Source organism: Telopea speciosissima, chromosome 7 (genome assembly GCF_018873765.1).
Source record: "Telopea speciosissima isolate NSW1024214 ecotype Mountain lineage chromosome 7, Tspe_v1, whole genome shotgun sequence".
Taxonomy (NCBI): domain Eukaryota; kingdom Viridiplantae; phylum Streptophyta; class Magnoliopsida; order Proteales; family Proteaceae; genus Telopea; species Telopea speciosissima.
In genome coordinates, this window is record NC_057922.1 from 4,584,628 (window position 1) to 4,612,601 (window position 27,974).

At 38.7% G+C, this 27,974-nt stretch overlaps 2 protein-coding genes across 7 annotated transcripts; both read left to right on the forward strand.

Moving 5' to 3' along the window:
- The first annotated feature begins 301 nt into the window (after nt 1–301).
- On the forward strand, nt 302–13,502 carry LOC122666583 (18S rRNA aminocarboxypropyltransferase-like). Of its 3 annotated transcripts, none has more exons than XM_043862598.1 (10): nt 302–454; nt 702–739; nt 2,722–2,786; nt 3,274–3,339; nt 5,725–5,765; nt 8,409–8,545; nt 11,441–11,531; nt 12,287–12,358; nt 12,791–12,903; nt 13,061–13,502. In XM_043862598.1, exons 1-10 carry the CDS (start codon nt 375–377, stop codon nt 13,195–13,197), a joined length of 840 nt encoding a protein of 279 aa, XP_043718533.1. In that variant the 5' UTR covers nt 302–374; the 3' UTR covers nt 13,198–13,502. The 3 variants fall into 3 exon arrangements, with proteins under 3 accessions (XP_043718533.1, XP_043718535.1, XP_043718534.1); XM_043862600.1 differs by having other exon boundaries at nt 11,459–11,531; XM_043862599.1 differs by having other exon boundaries at nt 2,734–2,786.
- A 4,754-nt stretch (nt 13,503–18,256) lies between these two features.
- Nucleotides 18,257–27,950, forward strand: LOC122666582 (apoptotic chromatin condensation inducer in the nucleus-like). 4 transcript variants are annotated; one of them, XM_043862595.1, is made up of 6 exons: nt 18,257–18,735; nt 19,335–20,780; nt 26,460–26,660; nt 26,753–26,904; nt 26,982–27,469; nt 27,563–27,950. In XM_043862595.1, exons 2-6 carry the CDS (start codon nt 19,358–19,360, stop codon nt 27,582–27,584), a joined length of 2,286 nt encoding a protein of 761 aa, XP_043718530.1. In that variant the 5' UTR covers nt 18,257–18,735; nt 19,335–19,357; the 3' UTR covers nt 27,585–27,950. The 4 variants fall into 4 exon arrangements, with proteins under 4 accessions (XP_043718530.1, XP_043718532.1, XP_043718531.1 ...); XM_043862597.1 differs by having other exon boundaries at nt 19,335–19,757; nt 19,914–20,780; nt 26,982–27,950; XM_043862596.1 differs by having other exon boundaries at nt 19,335–19,752; nt 19,870–20,780; nt 26,982–27,950.
- Nucleotides 27,951–27,974: the final 24 nt, after the last annotated feature.

The window sequence follows — 27,974 nt, forward strand, 5'->3', positions numbered from 1 at the left end:
CGGAGTGCATGTTTTTAACCACGCTGGTTGGTTTATGAGTTAATCTCCTCCTTTGGTTTAGCTTGCTTGTTCCGCAAGTGAGGTGGTGTTGATTCCTTACATGTCTTATTAGCCATCAAATCTCTCTCCTTACCTCCTCCTTGGCATGGTTTTAGGAATCGGTATATATCCGTACCAGTTCCGAAATTGAAACCGATACCTATTGGTTCGTATCGACCGTATTGGATGTTGTTGCCTAAAAAATACCAATATGTGAAACCCTTACGATAACCTGTCTCGTCGGGTGCATGTTAGTGAAACCCCTACGATAAAGTATATAACGTTTAAACCCTGTGTGGTTAGCATCTTCTTCGTTCAATTTAAAATTGTTCTCAATGGGTCACAGCAAGTCGAAGCGATTCAGAGACAACCACTCCCATCGGGGTCAGTCCAGCCGTAGCCGGGAAAATTCACGGTAATTCCTTAAAGCAAAACCTTTGTTATCTTCTGTAGTTAATTATGAGCCAGTTGGTCTCAGAGCAGCTCATCACAGCCACCATTTACACGCATGAACAAGACTCGTATGGTGCTGATAACCTTTCAAATTCCAATTTTATTGATGTGATTAGTTCCTTTTATTTGTTTCCAAGTTTGTTAAGTGAGATTAAGTACACATTTATTGTGTCGTTCTTGTTAATACGGTTGTTATTGACCTTATACAGTGAATACTATAATGACGATTCTCTACCAGCAGCTCAAGGTATCACCCTCCCCACTTTTTTCCAATTTTTTTTATGCATTGTGTGTATCTTCAACTTCTTACTTTGATTTCATACTTGATTTGTTGTTATTTGCTTCTCACTATTTTTAATGTGGAGTTCCTACTTCATTTATGAACTTGAATTTGGTTTGAAGTGATCCTCAGCACATTAGGCCAACATAGCAGGTAGGATCAAGAACTACAATGGGTCCACTAAGTTGGTAGTTATAGTTATATATAAATACAAGTCAACAGTTCAATTGCATTTCTGAGGCTGAGAGGTGGTGGCCGTTTTCCATGAAAAAATCAGGGTATTGGGATGTTTAGTGGCTGCAGGTATCCAGGCTTGGTGGCAGCCGGCTGACAGGGGAAAGTGCAAGGGTTGGACGTGGTGGCAAAGGGCGATGGATTGGATTGTATATACTCAGAGGTCAGAAATGCAGGTTGCTTCCAGATGGTATTAGCAGGTCTAGAAAGTAAAATAAAAAGGAAACACTGAACTAGATATAGAGAAGTCCAGGAATCCATCTGTTGTTTAATGGAGTCCTCCTATACCGTAAATCCTCATCGCCAGAGGGAGTTTCAATGAGAAATAACGTGTATGCAGTCCCTTTGTAGACCTATAAAATGATAGGTTGTGCTTAGACTCAAGCAGCTCGTATTCAAACCATGACACAAATAACCACTCAAATCCCATCAGAAATTAATCCATTACATGCTTAATACCCAAGTACCACCTCTGATTTTTTTTTAGACCGAACCCATTAGCATTATGCCACTAATTTAACTAATTACAAACTGTAGATACTCACTAGTTTAAAACCTGCTGTGACCACAAACTGAACTTACTAAGCTAAGCAGTAAGCACATCAAAGGACAGATAAATAAATTCACTTGAGTCCCTTTAGTGGGCCTTATAATCCATAAACACCCCCAAAAGCTTGCAGAAACTTGTTGGGTGAGTGCAAGCCTGCTTCTTTCATTTCTTTCCGCTTTTACTCCTTGTGTCGTTGGCTCCACCATGAATCTTTTCAAAGAGTTTGGTGTCAATTACAATTACCTTTCGAATTATCTCTGTGTCTCCTAATGGTAATGGATCAATCAGATTGTCTAAGCATTTCCTAATGGATGAATCAAATCATCTCAATATTTCTTAATGAATGAATCAAACAATATTCAATCAGTCCAGGTTCCACAGGATCCTTCATTGGCAGCTGATTTGCAACAGATCAAAATTCAAGTTTGACATCATCTACCACTCACCTTTAGGTGTTTGCTCCATCATTCCTAATGTGCTTTCCATCAGTTTTTTTTTTTTGGTTATATTTGAGATTGATTTACCATGCCAAATTTGAGAACGTGGTAGTTTTTGCATATCTAGCTGTGGAGTTCACTGTGGAAAACATGGTAGCATAGTTTCTTGAGTTACTGACCATGTAGTTCACTTTGTTACCACCTTATGCGAATCCCTTAGGATTTTTTTCCAACAACAAATAGCACAAGAGACAACAGCTAAACCTTTTTCTTTTATTAAAAGATAATTGAATATCCAATAGCTAAGATACACTGCTTGTCCATGCTTTTGTATGATTTTCTTGGTTAAACACTAAAAACCGCTCTAGAATATTTTACTTAAGCTTGATATCTTCCTAACAATTAATTTAATAAAAATAGAAAAATAATTTCCAAGATGTTTAGCTCTTAAATAACCAAAACAAAGCCTGTAGAAGTCCCTAAAAAATTCCTAAATCAATACTTAATACCTTTTCATGTAGCAAAAAAACGTGAACAGAAGAGGGGGGGGGGGGGGGAGGAGGAGAAACCAGAAGCTATTTATACTATACTAACCACCAGCTATAAAATGATTTAAGGCGTGATGCATTCAAGTTTCATAGATATTTGTCAGGCTGCCAGCTTTGCTTATTGTTTATTTTTTGCTTTATTTTTCCTCCAAGAATTTGCTAAGGTGATTGTCTTACAAGTTTTCTCAACAGATGCAGCAAATGAAGAAGAGCCTCCCGTTCCTAAAGTTCAGCTTGCTATGTGGGTATGTTCTATACATCTGAATGGATGATATATATCAAGAACAACTCTTTGACAAGCATGTCTATATTTTCCACTGAGCTAGTCCAATGTCCCTACTACCATAGTCCTTATTGACCCTGTGGTCGTATCAATCTGCCAGCTGTTGTTCTTGATATAGCTAAAAACCATGATATCAACAAATCTTAAACTTCTCCATCTTTTGATTTCTGTGACATGAAGAAGTCTTAAGAAGTCCAGATAGTGATTTTGCATGGGGAAGTAATATCTTATCAATTTGAAACTCAAATTCCATCCAAACCAACAGGTGGGCAATTGATTGGACAATTTTGAATTATTCTTCCAATGGAAGAGTGCCGGGTGCCATATGTTCATTAGGGACATGGGACTGTTATGGAACATTTTTTTATTCTTGAAATTGTCATATCTTTCCAAGTCAATGCAGCAGGAAATCAAAGGATTTTTGAACTGATAACATGGTGTTGATTCAGGATTTTGGACAATGTGATGCAAAAAGATGCACTGGGCGCAAGCTTTCACGATTTGGGTTGCTGAAAGAAAGTACCTGATTTGATTTGGTGTTCCCTAATATGTTTAGTTTGGATGGATAAGTTTGATACCCTTGTTGTTATCATGCTGATTGCTTCCGTATCTTCTGTCTATTAGTGTTAATTAACTCAAGAACATTCTTAAATAACTATGCATTCTTTGGGAGCATTTTACCTGTTAAGCATATAGTTTTTAGTTTTTACCAACCCTGGATGTTTTTGACCAGGAAACAAAGAGTTTCCTTAGTATCAATAGAATCAGTTAAGTATGGTGTTATTAATAATGTTCATTACTCAAGTAGAATATCCAAGTAAGATGGCTCAAAAGCACCTATTAGTTTTTGAGTTTTTTCTTACATTGACCCATTCCTTTCAACTTTAATGCCCTTTACTGTGACCTTTGATAAATAAAAAAAAATGCAAACTCATTGTGGTTTTGTAGAACTTGGTGCTGCTAAATTCGAAATGTCCTTCCTAAGTTTGATTGCATTTCATTGAATCTCATATTATCCCTGTTTTTGCTCCAGAAAAATAGTTTATGGTTGCATCTACTTGGACTTTGTATCCTGAAGTAGTTCCAGTCATTGAGTGCTAATATTTGCTTTAGATCCATCCATAGATCAGCAAATCTGTTGATAGGTAGCTGAAGTACAAATTGATTTATTTTTATTTTTATTTCCAATCAAATTTGGTTTAAAGAAATTATTTTAACTGTATTCAGAACAGTTGACTATGTTTCTAAGAGTTCTCCCCATGTTCATCTTGAAATTTCTAATGAACCTACATGCGTACATTATCAATATATGGCAGCCGCGGAACATCTCTTAAATTGATTTACCAATAGTGTGATTATTCAAACCTTGCAATCTAACTATGGAAGCTGAAAAGTATACAAAATGCAACTCCTAGTGAGTACTTTAAAAAAAAAAAAAAAAAACCCTAATATGAATTAAAGAGAAAAGAAAATGAGAAGGAAGAAGAGTGATGAAGCAGAAAATGAAGGGAAGCCAGACTTGTCAAATTGTTTCTTGAGTTGACACCTATTATTTCCATCGGTGACGCTCTCAATTCATCAAGACATTTATTGATGCTTATACCAGTGCTCATGACAAGGAATTGCATGTTAATAACCCCCATTAGGGAATAGGGAACATGGGATGGAGTATTGCATTGTCATCTTACGGTTTTTACATTACAATGAGCTACCCATTAGAATAACTTATATGCACAACTATGTTGTAGTGCAACTTTCTCCTCTTTGAAACTTTATCTTATGACTTGAAACTTGAAAGACATGGAAGGTGATTGGTGTGCTTTGTCAGACTGGTTTATTATACAACTCTTAATTTGTTTCAACCCATGAATGAAGAAAAGGTGATGTCTCATGTGACTGGTTCATGCTAACGGCTGGGGAGGTCAATCATCAAGGCCATTTTTCTGAAGCAGTTGATGAAATAAGGTCAGAGAAAATCGGTAGATTCTTATATTATTTGTTGGAAAAAACATGTTGTTCGTTCCTCGAGAGAATTTCGAGGGCTAATGGGAAAGCAGGGAGTCCCCAAGTCCCAGTCCTGTAGGCTACACCATGGGTGTAACTATGTTTAATGAGAGTGCTACTACAGGAGATACCATTGAGTTCCTGGTCCTGTAGGCTACACTTAGGGTTTTAGGTCAACCCTTATCTTTATTGCATTTTGTTATTGACTTATTGGTCAATTAACCTGGCATATTGGGAAAGCAGGGAGTCCCAAATCAATATAATTTTTTTTGGGGTGTGTGTGAGTGAGGGGATCATGTGGGTTCAGCTATGTTTAATGGAAGTGCAACTAGAGGAGATACCAGCAAGTTCCCGCTTCCTGGTCATATAGGCTACACTTAGGGTTTTAGATCAACCCTAATCTTTATTGCATTTGTTATTGGTCAATTAACACGGCATATGTAGGATGTGTGTGTGGGTTTGGGTAGTGTGAGAGAGGGATCTTAAATGGGTATATAAACAGAGTTAAAGAAATATGACGGAGGATTGACTACCCTCTTTTATTTCCTAACAGTCATTTTTGAGAATACATGTTTGGAACTGTTAACCATCGCTAACAATGATGAAGAACTTACAAATAAATACAAATAAAGTTTTGATACCATCTGAAGCCTCTCTTCGCAATCTGAGTACTGGTTAGCTAAATTCTAAATGTGCCCTTTACTCTAAAAAATGATCCATATAAACCGATCTGGATTAAACGTTTTGCCCTTAGGTGAGTTTTTAAAGCAATATGGTAGCCACGCTGCCAAGTTGAGCTGTTTTTGGCAAGTTATCAGACTTAATAATTATGTAGTTTATTTGTTCATTCATTTTGTTTGGTAGTGCTGGTGACTAAGAAAATATTGGTCATGCAGGAATTGCGTGTGAATACTGGTTTTGGGGGCATTGTTTTGAGGTATATTACTATATTTGATGGATTCCAGTGAAACCTTTACAGTTTTGATTTCGTATTTCAGCTCTCTGTTGCATATGTTTTGCATAAGATTCTGTGATGCACTACGAGTAATTGTTTTGGGGCATTGTTTCGAGTTAATTAATGGATCTCAGCCAGATTTTATGCTAGTGATTCAGTATCATTTAAGCCAATTTTGAATATGTTCTGAATAAATTTCAGTATGAGGAGACAAATTATCATTTGACTCGCAGTTACATATATGGGTGTGAAACAGGACATGATGCATTTTTTTCTGGTTTGTGGAATGTTTGGCTTGGAATGCAACTCCAGCAATTCCAGCCATTAAAAGCTTACCAGTATCTCTCTTTAACAGGGTCTTTTGTGATTGATTACCTTCTTTCAAATTCCTTCAAATTTTTATAGGTTCTTTGAAATTCAATTGCATCTAGATAAGTTCAGTTCCAATTTTAACATTCTTTCTTTAAAACTCACCATTTATGTAATGACTTCTTACTAAAATTCCTTATGGAAGTGACATAACAGTTGAGGCTATTATAGCCTGTAATATTCAGGTATCTTTACATAATTACCTTGAACGCTCATCAATTTGGAACTCAGATCATGCAATAATATGTTTGATACTTTTGTGTAGGGTTCATTAATTTGGTGATCCTAACATCTGAACATTATGACCCTCCCCAGACCCCGCAGTGGAGGGAGCCTCGTGTACTGGGTATGCCCTTTTTTTTAACCATCTAAACTTTAAAGCATCATGTACAAATTTTCTGTTTCTAGAACCAAATCAGAGAACCAAACAACTTTTTTGGAACATTACTAAGCCTCCCTTAATATATTAGCCTCATTAAAAAGTGAATGATGATGCTGGTATACCCTCAAACTGGCTATCCATGTTTTATCATCATCTAGAAATTACTGTGCCCTCTTCTGAAGGTGATTGATGCGGAACCAGGGTCACAAAACCTTATTTGGGTTCGCTATGGGCCCACCCAAGCTATTAGAGGTTCAAAATGCAAAGGTATTGGCAACTATGTAATTTCATTAACAATCAACCACTTCATAAAGGCAAAGCAACCAGTAGTGGCAATACTGTACTTTAGTGAAAGTTCAAGGCTACCAAAAGAAAGGAACAAACAAGTGAAAGGCAATTACGCATTAGTGAAGAGGGGTAATCTTGGAACTAAAAACAAAGTAAGGATAGGAGGTGCTATGGCGGTAGAGCAGCACCCAAGAAAGAAGAGGAACTCCTTCAATTTCTATTGGCTGGACCAGAAATCTTAGGCGAGAGGTCGCTACTCAAAGTTTTATCAAGCAAAACTGTTAACAGATCAAAAGAGCAATCAACAACAGAACACGAACAATCGGACTGAAGACCTAGCGGTAAGTTAGGTTCTGTTCTGGTCTATATAGATATCCCACTGTGATACAGTCAAATGGGGACGGGAAACCTCAGGTTTGATTTGCCCAGCGCCCAGAATAGGGGAAAGAAAGGAGAAGATCTGACAGAGGACAAATTGATTCTGTTGGACTGTTAGGGTCACTGGTCGCAGGAACAGGGACAGACGATTGTGTAATATCAGCAAGGAAGAAAACAAGGAGAATAAGAAAGGAGAAGAAAAAAGAATAGAAGAGGAGGGAGAGAGAGAGAAGAGAATATCAGGAGAGGAGAGGAGGTTACACGACCTTGCTATGACATCGTACCACTTGGGTAACTATAAACAAAACTCAAATTTTCGTTCTCAAAATCTTAATAAAACGATGGTTACAATCTTGTATTTAAAGAGATAAATAAAAACTCCTAACTAGACCAAACAATCCTAATACTTAACCAAAACTAAAACCTTAAGACTCTAACTTAGACTCAAAACTGAAATAAAAACTCTAAAATTATAACATAGAAAGGGCCCTACCACTACGTAGCCCATTCAAAGTAAAAGATTACAAGATGAAATCCCTATAATAAATTTTAATAAATAAATAATTATAATATCCTACTGACCCAAAAATCCAATTGGACCCAGTTCATCTCGGCTAATTGCCAGAAGGGTCAAGCCAGTTCAGCCATGAATCTGCGTTAGATATGCTTTGCTACTGCTTCTATCACTTGATATTAGCTGTTTGTGTGGGCATGTGTGAGGCAGGTATTGGTGTGCATGTACTCGTGTCATATGTAGGGTGGACTGTGTTTTAGGTATTCAAATAGCATACGATGCTTCTGCATGTGTCTCATGCAGTGGAGGGAATTATCCAATCATTGGTCTGCGCGGAAGGGGTTGTTTGATACCCAGCCTACCTTTTATTCTTTTGAGACAATGCAACATGTTTCATTTCACTTTTCAAAAGAATGTGACTTGTTGATTGTTGGATTCATCCAGTGGGGGTGTTTTCTGGGCTAGGAGATCTTGCATGCGGGACCCACAAAATGGGTCTGTCAGATTGATGAGCATTTGCACTATACTTATGCAAAGACCCCTGCAATCTATTGGCTTATTTGTAGATTAGTGCTGTATTATTCTACTTTTCTGTCAATTAACTATCAATGGAGTGCTGCCTTCCTTATGGCTTATGATGGAAAGATCAGTTTCAGTTTGTAATTTCTTTATTTTTGTCTTTGTCTGTTGCCAGTCCTGTCGGGAAGCAATGTGTCTCAAAGGAAGACAATCTCTTAATGAAGAGAAAAGGGCTGGCTGTGGTGGATTGCTCATGGGCACGCTTGAGTGATGTACCTTTTCAGAAGCTGCGGTGTGCTGCTCCTCGTCTTTGTATAGAATCCTAACATTACACTTCAACGACTCTGTTATTTGTTTTGTATTTCTGTTGGTAGATGTGTGAAATTTTGTCTCTATTTATAGATACTACGAACATATTACTGTCGGATGGGGCTTATGACAGTGTCATTTTCTCTGGATTAGTCAATTGTATTTTTAAATTTTTTCAAGAAGGAAATGCAAATGTGTTGGGAATTTAGTATGAAACATCATGTAAACCAGGACTTTACTCCATGCAGGGCCACATCATTTTGGAAAACAATATCAAGGTTTGTCATGTTATGCCTGAAATTATGTTGGCTTATCTAAGAAGAGCATGACATTCAAATATTTTCTTTTGTAACCTTAAGAAAGGATAACTCAAATGATTACAATCATCTCGTAATCGACTGACCCTAGAGATCTCCTGAGTGGATGTGACAATTGTTAATGTTACATCCCAGTCTGATGGTTGTGCACCGCTATCCAGAAATTCTGATGCCTGTGCCCCAATTGGATTTGATTATCTAAACTTCAGCTTCTGGTCCCTATGGAAGTCCAAAACTTAGTAAACAAGTGTTTTTTTTTTTTTTTTTTTTGTTCCTTATTAGTAAACATTTAGTTAAATCCATGAAATTCTGAAAACCATAAAAGTCGATAAATCCATGGGAATGATAATATTTTCAGATGAAACTTCAAGATATGCTACCCAGGAACCGTTATAAAGGCAAGTAATGCAGTCCTAGGTTTGAATAATCAAACTAGGAGCCAAATAACCAGGATCTGATCTGAACAGTATTTCGGCTAGGTCAAAAATAGGTGATTTTGGTCAAATTAGGGGGTTTTACTACTCCAAGTAGTAGTTTGAGTTCCAAATCAATTTAGAATTGTTAGAGTCAGTTTTGATTCTATAAATAGATGTACTAGCCTATGGCTGAACCCACGGATTTATGAGTACCATTATTGAAGTTGTCTTCAAGATTTGGCTGTGGGATTCGTGGTGTGTTTGGATGTATTTCCAGTCATGTTTAGGTGGATTCTTTAGTGGAAAAGTTGATTCTGTTCTGGCTTCTAGTTTCAGTAAGCTTATGTCAGTTATTCTCTGAAATTCAGCTGATAAAGTTCAATTCTGGTCTTCAAATTCCAAGTTTTCTAGTTGTTGATCTAGAATCCTAGTCTAGTTACACAAGGACTTTTCAGTTGAGCCCTGATCTGTTAACTGACTATCACCAAAATTTGCTAGCAATTAGGCCTCCCTAATGGTCCACTTGACCAGGGTCAGGTCCATATGATCATCCCTCTGTTAATTAAAAATGGGAGAGGGTTCTCTGAGTAAGCAGGGTACTCCACACCCTTTCACATTGATTATTTTAATCATTGTTTCTCTTTCATAAAAAATAAGTCTCATAATCCATGTGAGGAGGCTCAGTGTATGCTTTAGGCTAAGAGAGCTTTTTCCCATTGTTAATTTTCTCTCAAAAAGCTTCTATTCTGGAATTTCTGGTTCTAGTTCTAATGTTCTATTCTGTCCAATTAGTTCTCCGTCACTTCTTGCTTGTTCTCTGTTTTTGGAGATCCTATGTTGAATCAGTCTCTAGGGTCTAGCTCGGGACTGCTTATTGCATTATATGGTAAGGTAAACATAAATTTCAGTTTGTTGATTGGGACGAAATGAACATTCTGAAACAAGGGAAAGGGATGGTAGAGTTATTGTGAAACTTTCATAGCTGTCTTAAGTAGACATGCCAGTGCATGCATTTTATAGTCTGTCTATCAGTTTCTATTGAAGGAGATCCCAAGTTATTGTTTTTCACATGTCATCTTTGGTAACATGAACTTTGGTCTTGGTGGAGAAATTTAGGCAATTCTTCTGTTAAAAATTAAAGGTTTTGATAGATCTTAGAATGCATAATATGAAAGGATAAATTTCATGGGGCACTGAGATTGACTGAAAAAGTTATTTTGGGATCGGTATTCTTATCCGTTTAAATATTTGAATATTGGGTCTGATATCGGATATCCGATTAAACATACCAAAGGGAAGAAAAATACAAATTCATGGTTATGTTCTATGTGTATATTTGCTTAAGCTCCAGTTATGGTTCCTTTTATACTTATAATTGAGGGAAGGCGGTTGGCGGATGCACATTGCATTGGCCCTATCACAATGCATGGTAAGTAGATCAAACTGTTCCTTATACACCTCTAAAATTGTAACACAGATGGTGTAGAAAATGGTTGAAAAGGCGGTTGAAGATATTTGGGGAAAGTCCAATACAAGGTGGCCATATGTTGAGTTGGAACACCAAATTTGATGTGGCCAATCCAGGGTGGTCTATCTAACTAATGTTTAGATTGGCTATGTGGCTCAAATTTGCACTTTCTCCTATAAGAAAGCATAAAGCATGACACTATAATTCCAACATATAGAACTGTATAATTTATATATTGTATACCCCTTAGACCCTTTCTATAGTTTGTAAATAATCAAATAGGTTATTATCAGGTTGAATACATGGGCACATCCATATCCTAAATAACCGATTCACATACAGACCAAATCCAGATAAAATCCAGTCTGTTGACAGCCCTAAATGTGCTGTGTATGTGCTTCTCTTTGCACACCATCACAATGTTACTTGACTCCGCAGTCCATTTCTGGTACTTTTTATAAATTATGTAGGAAATATTAATTGCTAGTTCATTCTGCTTGCATTGTAACAGTAACATGAAATTTTGAGTTCCCTTTTAGAGTATTTTCACATTGTTTCTTTCTATGTTGGGGCTAGCACTTGATCTAGACCATTTTGTGTTATTATTGTTTTATGTAAGAATGTTATTTTCTTTATTTAATTTTTTTTTTCATGAATTTTAAGCAATAGATATCTGAAAGGTCAATATGAATTGCAGTACCATGGTTGGTGGCAGCAAATCCAGTAAATTATGGTCGGCCATGTGAGCTGTCTTGTGTGGAGGCACTATCAGCAGCTTTAATAATATGGTATCAAACTTATTTGCCGTCTTTCCCCTATGGTGCTATCATTTTATTCAAATCCCAGGTCAATTCAAAATGCTTGGCATCTTAAACTGCTTTTGGTCATGACCTAATTGTTTAGAGTTAGTTCTGTGGAAGTTGATGTCTCCAGTGTTTTCTACCACTTGTATTCTTCCTGTGATGCACAAATAGGAGGGATGAAAGCCACAATCAGTAACATCTAGTTTTCTGTGTGGAATGATTGGATGGTGATAATCATCCATCTGTTGGTCTTGAAGAATGGTATCCTTGGGCAGATCTAGTGGTAAGGATGGAGAAACTGAGAAAGTAATATGTTTGGTAGTAGCTATGGAGTCCTCAAGGATTTAAATGCCATGAAGATTTTAGGACTGGAAAAAGGTGTTTTCGGGACATTTGGAATAGCTGTTTGCTGTGGGATTTTCAATCTTTCCCACTTTCCATATGTACAAATTCAACTGTTCAATTGTTTATAAGGGGTAACCACTGTTGTAAAAGGTGTCTGAGGATTACACCTTGAGGCTTGTCTTGATGTGATGCTCGAGGCCAAGGTCTTTGAGGTTCAAGGTAATCCACAGGCTATCATGTTGGGTAATTTCACGTGGGCTGCCAGTGCAATGAATGAAATATTCTGACCAACATTCTTTGTTATAGATTAATTTGTTAATTCTCTTGGGGGAAAAGAAATACTCTACCTCATGAATATTTTAGCTTTGTAACATTTCTATCACATGTATCAACAGTGGGGAAGAGGAAACAGCTAATCTGCTGCTCGACAAATTTAAGTGGGGTCATGCATTCTTATCTCTGAACAGGTATGTTGCATTTATTAATGGAAAAGAGTGGAATGTATCTACTGTTTGAGTCTTTTAGATGGTAATAATCATCTATAACTGCAATATTGCGTATTTGGATCCGTATGCAAGAGGTACAGACCAACTACTCTTGGACCCCACCGAGCTCATCTCCGGGGTAGAAAGTTGCTTTGCTTGGATGGTCATCACCCAATATTTGTGAATGTTCTGCTTTAATATTTGTGATTCTATTCTGCTCAATATCCAATGGTTTTCCTCCTATTGGATCTAGAAGGTCTTTTGGAGAGCGGAATCCTGTTGCATACCTCCAGCTCATGTTTCATGTTGCTGGACATGAGAATCGAAATATGATTCTTTGGTCCATTACAATTCATGAATCTATGTGGGTAGCTTTTGCACTGTATTTATTATCAGTACATTCTATCCATGCAGGCAACTGCTGAAGGCATATTCAGAATGTGCAACCAGTGCTGACATTATTTCTGTTCAAAATTCTTGGCTTTCTCAGAGCCCAAGAGTTCCACAACCTCCTTTCGAAGCAGATGGTAAGTCTTCAGCTGTCGTGAAGCATTTTTCATTTTCTTTATATCACAAGGATGATCAATTTGGTAGTCATGCCACTTCATTTTCCTACTGGTTAAACGGACTGCCATGAATTGCTCACTGCATGGATTTTAAATACTGTAAGGTGTTTATGTTTAGGTTCTGGAGCTGTGAAGGACTCCGGACAAATCAGTGGAGATGCTGAGTCTGATTATGATTCTGTTGATGGACTTCCAGCACTTGAAGAGAATTTGAATCACTTGCACTTGGAGCAAAGTGAGGAAGAAAGCGAGTGAATGAGATGGACTTGCGCTTTGTTAACTTGCTCAGTTAGAAACACAATCTTTAAAGGCAACTTGTTGTCGGCATCTGGGTACAACTTGGAGAACTTTGATTCAGACATGGAGCAGCCGGTAATGCTCGTTGTTGGCCCAAGTATAATGTCCATCCTCCAAGCTTTCTGTTGCAATGGTAAGGTATTTGTTTGCTGCTCCTTGAAGGACAGTGGATATTTGTAGGCAGCCTATAACCCATAGTTGCTTCAAGAGAACCTTGTTCTCATAAAACATCTGAGTATAGAAAGATTCTGGTTTGTTCTTTTTGGGGTTTAATTTGGATGGATATTGCAAAATTACTGATCAAAGCTCACACTTAAAAATTCCAGCAAGTGAGGTATATTGGATGTCCATAAATGTTTGACCATTCCCCAAATGGTAAGTGAACCAACCACTGCAAGGGTTGGCCAGGCAGTAGACCCTGCTGTCTATCATAGATTTGCAAACTGCTCTTTCCACTTTTATTACCATACTATGAGACTGAGAGACAGTTCCTTCCCTTATTCTCTCACCACCTGAACATTGGATGATGTGGTGGTGGTCTTACATTCTCTACTAAGAGTAGGAGTGTCACGCCCCCATCCCAGACAAGGGATACAATACATTATAAGGGGTGACTAGGACGACGCGTGTCATCCTACTAAGCTGCCAGGATCACGACACGGTGTCCCAACGCATACGATCATAACTAATATTAAAACAATATAATATCGAGTGCGGAAAGGAAAATATTACATTCCAAAAGATCAATAGTTTTGCGGAAGCATATAAAATCAATAGTTACAAGATGATCAAAGCCTAGATGATAAATACCGTAGTTAATCCATTTTTCATTACCATCTAATAATGATCAACAAGGGTATAGCAGTAGAATGTTTATACATGGGCCTACGCCCTAAAATAAACAAAGGGGAACAAGTCCCTAGAATTCTCACGGCCCGTAAGCGCAATTATCACAAGGACACCGTTGCCATGTTCCTCTAACACGCCTTCCGCTCCTCCGATAATTTCTTCATAAATATATATATTATCCGGGGTTTAGGCACCCACCGGCACCGAGACCCATCAAAGTAAAGCATCTCCAATTAACATCATAACATTCATATATAAAAGTATGCAATACGCAAGCATGCTTAATAATTTATAATGATGACATAATATACAATGCAATAATAATATCAAGCCCAAACAACCAAACCCACTCACAATATGTGTTATGCCCCGATGTTATGAGTTGTCGCCGAAATCAAGTAACACGTCACAAGATGAAAACTTTAAACCTAAATAAAGAGTGAAAATAGGGTTAATTAAGTAAAGGGACGGATCCCCAAAAGGTCTCCCATAAATCATTTAAGTATAAGGTTTCGAAGTAGAGTGGTTCAGGAGTGGTTTCATGCCCAAATTCTCGCAACCACATGTAAATCCTAGGAAACCGGGGTTCGGGACAGTTTATGTCAAGGTCGGATGCGGATGTGGTTTTAAAACCGAAACCGAGTGTAAATCCGAGCTTCACAGGGCTCGAGGACAATTTTAGTCAAGGTCGGATGCGCATGTGGTTTGTAAAACTCGAAACCGAGTGTAAATCCGACCTTCAAGGGCCTTCTCGGGAAGGTAATTTGTGGTGGTTTCTTGCAGTCTAAAATCACATGTAAGTCCTAGCTAACCAGGGGCTTAGGAAGGTCTCTCGCAAGGGTGGTTGCGGTGTGGTTTCTCAGTGCCAAACCACATGTAAAACCACACCTGCAGAATCGAAAATTGAAGGGTTTCTTGCTAGGGATTCATTTTCCAAGGGTTTAAAGGTAGGGAGGCTTCAAGAAAGCTTCCTCCTAGGTACATTAGGTTCTAAGGCCTCATTAGGTCCATGTAATCCCATGGATTTAAGAGGGAAAACAAAGAGAACCTAAATTAAGACATAATAGGGTAGAAACCTTAAATTTCTTAAATGGGAAGAGATTACTTAGGCTTAGGGTTTGTAATCGAGTGAAATAACTCCACTATAGTCTAGGTTTAGAGGTTCCATCGATTCCTTGGTCGAATCTCTCCCATTTCCCAAACCTCAAAACTCAAAATAGATGAAGAGATGTGGTTTCAATGGCTTACCTTCCCCAATGTAGAAAAGCTCCACGTAGAGAGGCTCCACAAGGTGAGATTCCAAGCCTTCAACCAAGCTTTTCCATTCCTCCTTCTCCTTTTCTCCTTCCTTCTTTCTTCTTTCCTTCTTTCTTCTTTCTTCTTTCTCCTTTCTCTCATCTTTCTCTCCTCCACGATTTAGGTTAGATGGGAGAAGAAATGAAAATGAATGCTTCTCCCCCCTTTGTCTTATTTATAGAAAATGGGCTTGGGTCCTTTAAGTTAAATGGGTCAAATAGCTAAATGAGTCTTTAAGTTAAATGGGTCAAATAGCAAATGGGTGGATCCAAGATAAATGGGTCATTAGGCCAAATGGATAGTTTAAGTTAAATGGGTCAAGAGGGCTTAATGGGTTGACCCATGGTCTTATTTAGGGTAAAGGAATGGGTTAACCCATCTTGGGTCAAATAAGTCAAATTGGCCCTCAAGTTAAATGGGCCTCTTAACTAAATGGCCGCCCATAGGTTTCAAATGAAAAGAACCCACGGGATAGTCCATCCACCATGGGATTATAAGCCCATCACACGCTCCCTTAAATAAGTGGGACCCACCAATAGAATATTCCTAACTCAACTAAAATAGCGCGATCTAAATCTTGACCCGCCCGAGGGTCGAGGAAAGGATAAATAAATAAGCAAGGGCTAGAACTTACTTCTCCATTGCCATGGTGTGTCATGGGACGTGCGTGATAACCACCGTCACGATAGAAATAATAATTAATTATGAGTGCGGTATAACAAGGAGTGTCCCAATTTTGGGCTCTAACCAATAGTGTCTACCGTGTGGGTCAGATTTTTTACAACCCTAAGTACAGGTTCGTCAGCTGATAATCTATTATGTCAAAGAAAAAAATCATCACACTTAACTTCTGGTTGGGTTCAATTTTTTATTCCGTGTCTGGGCCAATTGAAATGGACCGCCTCGAGATGAAACCCCAGTGAACATGAACCCGTTATTATTATTATATCACTTCGGTTCTCTACCAAAAAAAAGAAAAATTTATATTACTTCGGTTGACTTTTTCTTTGGGATGAAAATATAAGATTAAAATATTAAGTACAACCAGAGTTCTTTAGGTTTTCTGTGAGGGGACCTCTCATTTTTCCAGTATGGCTTGATTTGGTAGATGGTATGCCAAATTAACAGAAGTTGTATCCTGTATCCTGTTTTAAGAGCTATAAGTAGTGAATTTTTTTTTTTTAATCTTAAGGGTAAGGTATTTGTACACAGGAGATTCTCTCATCAACTTCATCAAATAAGGGGCATAAGACTTTTATGTCATTTTAGATTGATATTTATGTCAATTTAACTGTATTTAATGTAGGTTGTGCACATGCACGCTGGGCATGAAAACTGTTACTTATCTAAATATTGAAATTGTTTTAATTGATGTAAAAATTTCTTTTATAAATTTGACCCAAAAGAAATATGTCTTATAAAAAGGATAAGCATTCCCAAGGCCATGCGTGATCCCCTTCCCTTGTTAGCCATTGCACAAGCTCTTTTGAATCTTTCACCAAAAATAAAAAAAGCTCTTTTGAATCTGTCCAAACTTTCATGGACTTGCTTCTCAATGAAATTGTCCAGTGGATTCTAAGTTGGTTTGATGTTCGGACCAACTGAATTAGACTACCTTAAGATGAAAACCCGCATAATGAACCCGACCAATTTTCATACCAATTGCCATTATTTAGGCAAATCACTAAAACAACATATGTATGAGATGATCTCTTGCCATTATTTGTCAAGGGTTCAGGTTACTTTTACGGGGAAAATGTTAGGCACGCTGCCAGGGTACCTAACAAGTGTTATCATATCTCCTCTCACTTTGGAAAAGACTCCCTTGCCCTCTTATGTTCAGTCTTGTGATTGGTATATATTGTTCAATTATTCTTATTTTATTTTTAAAATCTGAATTATCCTCTTGAACATTAAACTATTTAAAGGAGGGGATCCTACCAGATTGCATGACCCCTATAGGCTTGCACTAGTGCGAGAACCAATGAGAGTGTGTGTGAAGGCATCCAATAAGGGTGGGATTTTTCATTTCATGAGTGGCAAGGTAGTCTTTTCACCTTTCCAGTGTCTGGGTGCAGGTGCCACACAATTTTAATTAGTAAATTATTTAGAAAAATGCTAGCCCTTTATGTGTGTATTAATTCCCTTTTCTATTTTTTCATTTTAGATTTTTATTTCTAAGCAGGGGGGTTCATTGCCAAGCTTTGTAGCCCTAGCACCAGCGTGGGGGGTGGCAATGAGAGCACCCACGTATTTTTATCTGTTCCATTTCCCCCAAATTCCTTTAATAGAGGGGGTGGATCTGCCCGAGCAGTGTGTTTGGGCATAGATAGGATGGTCATTTCCACCCCTCTATTATAGGAACTTGGGAAAATGGAAGAGATAAAGGTCCAAGCATCCACAGGGGTGAAAATTTTCATTAAAAGAAAAGAAAAAGTAACCTTTAATCGACCCTTTTTGTTTTTTAATAAAAACCAAAATAATTCTACCAAAAAATAAATAAATAAAAACCAAAATCAGACCGTTGGACTGTTAGAGGTAACGATTGGTCCAATTTTGGATTTTTATGGTCGATTTCGGTGTGTTCTACTTCTAATGGTCCGGTTCGAAATTTGACACCCTGGTCCCGTGACCAAGAATCCCAGCCACTGTAACAGCGAGCGTACGGTGATCCAGGTCCTTACGTGGTGGGTCCATTCTATTGGTTGGAATTCCACGCGTTCAGGGGCTCTTTTCCCTGTAAGGGGTGTCAGTCTAAACATTTCTCGTCCATGTGATATTCTTTCCCATAGAAGGGCGAGGGCCCAGGATTAGGGGTATTTTAGGTAAAATGATTTTGCAAGTGAAACTGCGATATATCTCGCAGGGCAGGAATTTCAGGACACAGCCAAAAAAACAAACTCGCGCTCTTCTCTCCTCGCTTCTCTCATCTCTCAATGTTTGTCTCTCATATTTGTGGCGAAACTTCCTTGAAGAGAACCCAAATTCCCATGCAAGAAAAAAATACATCAGAAACCTAGCGAATACCCTTCTTACGTTCTTTATCTGCTAATACCTATATTTCCATCTATACTGTTTTTCATCTTTGTTGGTTTCATTTGTTTGTTTTTTTTTTGGATATTATTCTTTTACAGGGGAGAAAACGAGAACGAACGGATGAGTTTGTCGCCTATGTCCTTGTTCTGGAGATCTAATGCTTGCCCTTCTGAGTGTCTTTTATGAATTCTGATTGGTTATATCTAATGGTTGGTTTTCTGTTCTGAAATTAGGGTTTCACGTCTCACTTCTTTTTCTCGTAAGGAAGTGTCTCTGGTTTTCCCAGATTTTGCGGCCTACAAAGCTATTAGTGCTGTGAGTTCTTTCTCCATTTTTATATGTCTCTAGTTTCCCATCTCTAATTAGATTAATGACGTTTGATTATATTGTTGTTCTGTATTCCTATGTGATCCTGTAACAATAAGTTGGATTCTGTCATTCATCATGAACCGGGTGTTCTCTAATTTTCTGTGTTTCTTTCCTTTTTCCCACTTGGTCACTTTGTTTGAAGTGCATTACTCTGCTCTTACACTTGGGTTTGGTCTGTGTGCCGTTTGGTCAATTGGTTCATGCATTTGAGTCATTTTATTTGATTTTTACAGTTATTTCTTTTTTGAGGTTGGGCTTTTGATACTACATTAGTTGATAGGAATTCGTAGAGTTGATTCTTCACTATTCCCCCTTAAAAAATGGATTTTTGTCTTATTCAACTGTTCGGTTTAGTTTTTTGACCTTTAGACATGTTTCTTTTCTCTCCCCCCACCCCTGTTGTTAGCGTTGTAAGTTTGTATTGAAACATTTAGTTGTGTATAGTTCCTGATTCTTTTGTTTAAGGGGAGCTTGTTGCATTTCCTCCCCCCCCATTTATCATTAGCTTTTAATCTTATGGTGAAGTATATTTGCTTTGTGGCTAGGGTTGGGAGGTTATTCTAGTAAGATGTCGAGCCAGTATCCAATTCTTGGAAACCGACCAATTGATCAGTGGAAAGTTACTGAGTTAAAGGAAGAGCTTAGGAGAAGGAAGCTCACAATAAAGGGGTTAAAGGATGACTTGATAAAACGATTGGATGAAGCAATTCGCATTGAGAGGGAAGCTGCTGCCAACGAAGAAGTTAATGGTTTTGATTGTGATACCAAAGAGGTTAACAGTGAAGAGGCGGAGCTAAAGCAGATTGACACTGAAATTATCGTAGATACTGAGGTTTGCAGTGAAAATAAAACCCAAGCAGCAGAAGATACTGAGGACAACAATGAAAATAAAACCCAAGCAGCAGAAGATACTAAGGACTGCAGTGAAAATAAATCCCAAGCGGCAGAAGATACTTACGGCAGTGAAGGTAAAATTCAAGCAGCAGATGCTGATGAGTCTGTTGTTTGCATTGATGACAGTCCACCTGAGGACGGCAGTGAAAATAGAACCCAAGCAGTAGAAGATACTAAGGACAACAATGAAAATAAATCCCTAGTGGCAGAAGATACTTATGGCAGTGAAGATAAAATTCAAGCAGCAGATGCCGATGAGTCTGTTGTTTGCATTCGTGACAGTCCACCTGAGACAGCTCAAGGACAAGCACGAGCTGAGGAGTCAACTGGTAATACAGATCCTGTGTGTGTTGTTGATGAACCAGCTGTACATGTAGTGTCTATGGAAACCACTGTCACTGTCGGTCAGACTGTGGTAACACAGTCTGCATCAAGCGAGCAGGAGTTGCAGAGCAATGAATTCAAGACTGAGGATGAGAATCAAAAGCCTCTCAAAGAAGATGCTGTGCTCAACCTTTACGATCCGAACAATCAGGTATCTGAGGTGAGCCCTGTTTTAGGGTCTCAAGTAAAGTATGAGTCTATTTCTACTGATTCTGTGTCAATTATTGAAAAGAATGAACTAAAGGATAATTTGAATGCTGATAATTTCCATTTAGAACTAGAAGTTAAGCCGGAGATGGTGCATCCATCATCCAGTCATGTTCCTCCTAATGGTGGCAATTTACATCCACTGGATAATCAAGAGCCACGTGAGAACCAGGGCTCTGTTGAAGATATTGATGACACCAATAACCCTAATGTGGACATTAGCAAGAAAAATGATAGTGCTGATGGGGGTTCCCCAGAAAAATTAAATTTAGACCGCAGTTCCGGGGATGATTCAATGGAGGAGGATGTATTGGAGAGTAAGCAGATTGATTCTAATCATAATTCTGATGAAGTTAGAGATAGGAAGGAGCTTACCGAAGTGCATATTGTAAAAGAAGAATGCCTAGTTGATGCTATGGGGGATGGCTTTTCTTCTGAGAAGAAAGAAGTTCCTGATGATAATAAGAATCGTCATGCTGTTCCTGCAGAGAAGAGAAAATTTGAAGGTACATTTTATTCTTCATATGTTTTCCTCATCTATTCTATTTGCTATTTCTTGAACCTGGAATATGTTCCTACTGTAGTACCTTTTATGGTTTGGACTTGCTTGGTACCTTTTTAAATCGTTCTTTAAGTTGGATTTTGTATATTCTTTATTGTTTATGGGGTGTATCTGGAATATTTTTTAAGTTGTGGTTAGAGGCAGCAGTTCTTTGTTCATGGTATTTATTTATCTATGTTGCTATCTTGGTTGGACCATCAACTTTGATGCATTAGGAATCAACAGGCTTTTAGTTAGAATTTGTCATTTCTCAAGTGGCCTGTCTATCTGTGCATGCAAGACGTAAAGCTAGTACTTTTGTTTCAAGGATATCTTCTTGAGGATGTGGTGGTTGGTTTGTTAATGTGATATTTTCACTTGTTCCCATTATATATATGTCTTTTATACCGAAGTGAGGAAATATTTAGACTCCAGGGTTTATGAAGGTTTAGTTGATAACCATGAGGAATTATCCTTTCAGTTCCCAAGCATCATCCATATTGGAGGCAAGTTTTTCCTCAGTTTGTCATTGCTAATGTACTTGGCTGGATGCATGGCTAGGTTAGATGTTCAATGAGGATCCAGACTAGGGTCACCATCATATTCATCGTTATTATTATTCTTGCTATTTTCATTATTATTATTATTATTAGTATTATTATCATTATTATTATTATTTTGGATGAATGGAAAAGAAAAAGCAGAGTACAAAGACAGAGCCAAAAGGCCAGGAAACATATGGGACCCCTATCTAATAACCAAAACGACCATAAAGGATGATACATAACAGGGGTGGGAAGAAAACATCAATCAAAGAAAAATACATGTTGGGGCAGTGTTTGTTGCTGGCAACACATTTTGTTTTGATAGGAAACAAAGAAGAAAACATGTTCAGAGGTAGATAAAGAGTGATGTAACTTGGCTGTCCAAAACCAGCTGCAGGTTTAGAGATTCTTTCCTACACCAGCATTAAATCGTGGGCTGAAGTTAGGGTTTTAATTAGATTTTTATTTGGTATTTTAATTAGCCTTTTATTGAGTTGTAATTCTAATTAGGATTCTTAGTGCAAGTTTAAATCCTAGTTAGAAGTCCTAGTTTTGTTTTGAGTCATAGTTTGTGTTTGTTTTCTTTTCAGCCATAAGGCTATAAATATGTAAGAGCTCCAATTGAGCCCCCCACGATTTTATGAATAAAGATTTTGCTTTCAGCAACAACACTGTCCTGAGATAGGCTGTGAGAGTGAGATACTCAGGTTGAGATAGCCTTCCTCTACCCGTTTCCATTGATCTCCATTTAAGTGTCATCCCAGCTTCAATTCTGCCCTAGCCGATCTCTTGAAGACTCACAATCAGTTGATGGAATTTCTCTGTAAGGTTCAAGAATAATTTCATACAAGTGCGTGCATCATCCCAACCCCAAAACCGTTCTTCTAATCCTCCAAACCAAACCCTAGCACCCCCTCCATCTCTGAACATTACCCCCATAACCTAAACTCCACTCAGACCAAACCAGTCATCAAAATCCTACCTTTCTTGGTTCGAACTTTCCCTCTCATCATAAGGGAAACTTGATCCTAGTATCAGCCCTAGGTGACCACCCTAAACCCTAGATTCCCTGTCCTTCCACTTTCTCAAAGCCCAGTGATGCAGATTTATCACCAAACTGGGCTTCTTTTAGGAATAAGTCTAGGGTTGGGTTACATACATGTTGGGCCTTTGATCCCATGGGTTTCTAATGTAATAGGCCACTTTTATGGGCCTAAAATATGGGTAAATAGGTTGCATACGGGATTAGCTCCCATACTTAGCTTTTTATTTGGTGTTTTAAATTGAACCGGTTCAACCAATGGTTCAATTTAAGTGATTTTATTAGTTTTTCTTTTAGTTATTTAGTTGGGCTGGATTAGGACTCTATTTTGAGTTTATTTCAGGTTCCTAGTCAGTTTAAGTTAGCTAATAGGTTAAGGATTGGTTTAGGCCATTCCTTTTTAGTGTCTTAAGTCTATTTTTGAGCCTTCTATATAAGTTTGTAAGGGAGGCCAGCATTGAATACGAACTTGATTAATAAAAATTAGCTTTATGCTTGCTGCCATTGCTGCTGCTCTTTGTGAGTGTATATCCTTGTGGATCTCAAGGTGGTGAAGGGTAGGTGGACTCCTGCGACTCCTTGCATTGTGAAGATCGGGAGGTTCTCTCAAGTCATCAAACTGCTGCCATTGTCCTGCAATACAGTGAGTTTGAACCTGTTTTCTTATTTTAACCTTCTTCTATCATCCTTCATCTTCCCTTAAACCTAATCCACAATCCCCTCCATCCATCAAATCCTAATTCTCCATTAAACCTGCACTCCTACCTCCACTAGGACTCCCCCATAACTCTAGTTTTAGCCATCACTTTCGAACCCTACTTCCAGCTTATATTCCCCACACCAATCCCCACATTCGACCTTAACCCTAGCCCTTAGTCTCTACTTTAACCCCTCCATTCCCCCACTCCATTAAACCTAAAAACCTGTAACTGGATTCTGCCCAACTACAGAATTTTAGAACCCTTCCAAACCCTAATATTCTTATGCCATTAAAGCCTCCTAAACCTGCATATTAAAGTCATATAAGACCCATTCTCCAATTCCCATCCTAAACCCTAGAATTAACCTAAAACATAGTGCTGTCCATTCGAACCAGCAACCCCTTTTGCTATTGATCCTGTTATCTGGCTCGTAGTAGGACTCCTACCTATCTAGGACTACATTACCCAGAAACCCTAACCTAATCAAAACATCTCAAGACCTTCACTGGAAGACTCCCCTACATCAACTTACCTTAACCCTAATTTCACAATTCCACATATTTTGACCTAGCCGATTTCCCTAGTCCATTGCAGATCCTGGTTATTGGTTTCTAGTTGGTCTCCTACCAATCTAGAACTACATTAAAGAGTATTCAAACATTTATCACCTTACCACCTCCTAACCATTTATTGATGGAAAATGCTCCTATCTGCTCACCAGAGCACCCAGCAAATTCATAAGGCTACCAGTTACCCGTACTCCTAACTAAAGCAGCGAAAATAAATCATTCCTCATTGAAACCGCTCAGCTCCAACCTGTGCAACATCCTGACTGAAGGGGGTTAAATAGGGGGAAAATTAAACTAGCGCCAGATCAAGGGATGAACTGAGAAAATGAATGGGAGAAGTAAGAGGGACGATAAACTTGATGACATCCCCTCAATGCAGGCCTCTGTTTCCCTCCCTACAGGGAAACCAGGAACCCACTTCTATAGTGGGACAAAAAATGCAAGGTGTTCATAACTGAACATGACTGCTCTCGTTCCTGATTTTGTTTGAGATGTTAGGCATCATATCTCCTGAACTTTGATATCTATCTCCCTCTTCCATGTTTTTGAATGGCAATTTCCGACCTCCAATAGAAGAAATTTTCAACTTGTTGGCTACGTTACTATATGGTCAATTTTTCTCTGCTAGGAAGGATCTTCTCAGTCTTAGGCAATGGAATTTCCAAAACAACCATTACTAAAGGATATGACGTCCTGTCTTTCCTATCTGAGGTGAGACATACTGGGATATGTTATGACTATTTGTTGTGATGTTTATTTGCTCTGGTCCTTTTTTTGAGATGAGGTTATCAGGACCACGGGGGTTACCAAGCTCCTCGTTGAAAATTTCCACCATATGCCTTGAGGCTGGAGATTGAATCATGTCAGTCTCTTAACCCAGCACATGCTCCTACAGCAGCTCAAGACAACTCCCCCTTCTTCCCCCCCCCCCCCGCCCCCGCCCCGCCCCGCCCCGCCCCGCCCGGTCACTTTGATAAGAATGATAGAAATGTATTGATAGCATATGCTCCTACAGTTGCCTTTTTGGTGTCGCCTTGCATCCAGGCCCTCTCCAATGCCTTCAGTCGCCTAGACACTGCAACAAGTATGGCTTAAGGTGGTAACTCCATCATTTAATGTCCAATTTCGTGATAGGTAAGTTTGCATCTAGTGGTGCCTCGGTTGTAATCTTTGAGATCCTTATCTCCTTCAGATGGAGATTTTCTAATGCGAATGATACAAATATACCGACAGAACACTTCTTTTCTATTTTCCCCTGGTTTTCCATGTGGCAAGTTAATCCAGATCCAGGAGTATGATCACAGTAGCCTTACAGTTCTGGTTTTGGGTCAATTTTCTACTCAAACCGAACTCTGGTTCAGTATTGGTTCTCTAATCATGGGCTAGTATTTTTTTGTAAGGCATGCTGGATTAGGATATATAAATCCGGAGCTGTTTCTTTCTTTGTTTTTAGCAATTTTATTTGGATATGACTCTCCATATACCTTGCGACTATGATTTCAGTTTCTGTTTTTTTTCCGATTCATTTCTGTACTTGTGATTACTCAATAGAAATGGTTGCTGGTTGCCTGAGACAAAATAGGTGATGAGACTGCAGAGGTTTACCAGCAGGAATTAGGTTACTTACTGGCTACATCCTTTGGTACTGGTGGTTCTTCAGGTTGGGTTGGGACCTTGGGAGGCTCTTATCCTTTTTCACTAGGATAAGGAGATGACTGCTCTGTTTGAAAACTAACGTCAGTGAACGTTCTGATGAATTGTAATAATTTTACTTTTTTATGAACCATGTCTTAACTCTTTCTCTGTGTGTGTGTGTGGAGTTTTGGGTTTAATGTTAAATATTACTTTTTAGTGTTTCTATTGTGCAAAATGATAAGTTTAGTCACCTGGCAAAGAAATCTAGCTGATCCTGGCTGGAATTATGCACATGGAATCTATATTGGCAATCCAAAAGAGCTCCACTATTTGGCAACACCACTGACCACACTATTTGTTAAATTCATTCCAATGGCTCTTTGGCACATTGCAGAACAAAGCCTTATTTCTTGGTTTTTTGGGTTAGAATTCTTAGAATGGTCGCCGAGAAGTCTAATGATTGGCTATATAGTTGAATTGTTCATGAAGTGTGACATGGTCCATCCACAGGGTCTCATAAGGGCCAGATTGACCGGTTGAGTTGTTCAATTGAACAAGAAAATTGTTTTTTACGAAATTTTGCTGCAGTACCTGTTTCCTACCAATATTGCAGGTTACATGTGTACCAGTTGGAAATTTTGGGTCGCATATCAGGAATACATCCTATGGATTTCCTTGTAGACACCATTGAAGTTATTCATCACAACTTGGTTTTGTCTGCTTGTTCATTTATTTCCCATGTTTATACAGTAGCACTTGGAAAGTTACTCTTACAGTTTGATTTTATATTCTGCTATCAATGCATTTTTATCACTCTCACTTTGTCTCTTGTGGCTAGAAATCTTATTGTGATTTATTAGATGCAAATTGATCTGATGGTTGATTTGATTTAATTTGTTATAAGCTTTGACAATCTCCATTAGTGATAGGTTTAACTAACATGAAAATGTAAATCTTTAGTATTGAGTATGATAATTTAGGGTCTCCTCAACAGTGGTATATTTTCTCAGATACAGCATAACAGTTGCTTGAAATTACTTATGAAGTAGTCTGAAATATGAAACTGGATGTAGGGTTATTTTTGTGGGATTGGTAGTGTTCCTACCACTAAACCTGATTTATGGTCATCTACTTAACAAGCTGTATCCACAGATCAAGAAGCAGTTGGGAACATTGAACCTCCAAAAAGACAGCGTCGATGGAATTCTGAAAATATCAAAGTTCCTGAACTGCAAACCTCTAATTTCACACCTTCTACGACACCTAAAGATGTTTCCCGCTCTACCTTCCCCAAACGAAACTTCACTAGGTCGGATTCAAATATAAGCGAAGAAGCACCCAAGGAACGTGTTGGTAAGCATCACCTTCTTCAGTTTTTCCAATCAAAGTGACAATTTCATCCTTTTGCATTTAATGATGGATTGTATTTTGCTTTATGTTGGCAGTTCCACCTTCATCAAAACCTCCAACCACATCACTTAGAGTCGATCGTTTTCTCCGTCCATTTACTCTTAAAGCAGTGCAAGAGCTTCTAGCAAAAACTGGAAAAGTCTCTAGTTTCTGGATGGATCACATCAAGACACACTGCTATGTCACGGTACATCTCTTGCTTCCTTGTGTGCTATGTTGTATGATTTCTCACTGAACTGATGTGTATAAGTCTTGTTCATGCAGTATTCATCAGTAGAAGAAGCCATAGAGACTCGAAATGCGCTGTACAACCTCCAGTGGCCACCGAATGGAGGACGGTTATTGGTGGCTGAGTTTGTTGATCCCCAAGAAGTGAAAGTGCGGGCTGAAACTCCCCTCCAGCCTCAAGCACCACCTGTCACTACAAGTCCCAAGGCTCCGGCAGCCCCTTCAAACTTCCAGACCCAGCCTCCTGCTCGTCAACATGGGCTGCGGCAGCAGCTCCCACCCCCACCTCCCCTCCCACCACCACCACCATCAATATCTGACCAACCCACGGCAAGGGAAAAGCTGCCTCTTCCACCCCCACCTCCACCCCCAAAGAAGCCAGAACCAATGATTGTTACTCTTGATGATCTGTTCAGGAAGACTAAAACTACCCCTCGGATATATTACTTGCCATTGTCAGATGAACAAGTTGCAGCAAAGCATGCAGCAAGAGGGAGAAGGGCCAATGAGTATGATTGTCTTGTGTTTGTACCTGGCACTTACGCTCTCTTGCTAATTATAGTTGGTATGTCGGATGCTAAGAAGGTGCTTTTTTCTATGTAATCAGGTCTTTGCAGCGAGAAGCATTCAATTCTGTAAGAATGAAATGACCCGAGCAAGTTTGTGCAGAAGGGATCAGGATCGTCGGTCGACGTGGAATTCTGTACAGTGGTTCTAGGATTGAGATTTATCTATGAGTTTTAAGTAATGGCTCCTGTGAACATATTTATTAGAACTTTGGTCACAGAAACGGTCCATTTTATCAAACCCGTAGTGCTTTCTGGTTAATAACATGGGGTGCAATACTTGGTGAACTTCAAACCTTGTAGTTTTAGAGTCAATGCGGATGATGATGTTCCAATTAGTCTTTGTTTTGGATTGGAATTCATGTTTGGTACAAAGTAAAGAACCGTAATACTGTATTCTTTGCTGTAGCGGTCATATGAGCTTTGTTTTTGGTCGGTTTAAAAGGTTTCCGAGTGGATTCTG

What these genes read in the sequence shown, in the direction of transcription:
- LOC122666583 (XM_043862598.1), top strand. Translation starts at nt 375, where the DNA reads ATGGGTCACAGCAAGTCGAAGCGATTCAGAGACAACCACTCCCATCGG. An exon ending in AAGTTCAGCTTGCTATGTGG is followed by an intron (nt 2,787 to 3,273) that starts GTATGTTCTATA and finishes GTGTTGATTCAG; the next exon opens with GATTTTGGACAATGTGATGC. An exon ending in GTGTGCTGCTCCTCGTCTTT is followed by an intron (nt 8,546 to 11,440) that starts GTATAGAATCCT and finishes TATGAATTGCAG; the next exon opens with TACCATGGTTGGTGGCAGCA.
- LOC122666582 (XM_043862594.1), top strand. Translation starts at nt 19,358, where the DNA reads ATGTCGAGCCAGTATCCAATTCTTGGAAACCGACCAATTGATCAGTGG. An exon ending in AGAGAAGAGAAAATTTGAAG is followed by an intron (nt 20,781 to 26,459) that starts GTACATTTTATT and finishes CTGTATCCACAG; the next exon opens with ATCAAGAAGCAGTTGGGAAC. An exon ending in AGACACACTGCTATGTCACG is followed by an intron (nt 26,905 to 26,981) that starts GTACATCTCTTG and finishes TTGTTCATGCAG; the next exon opens with TATTCATCAGTAGAAGAAGC.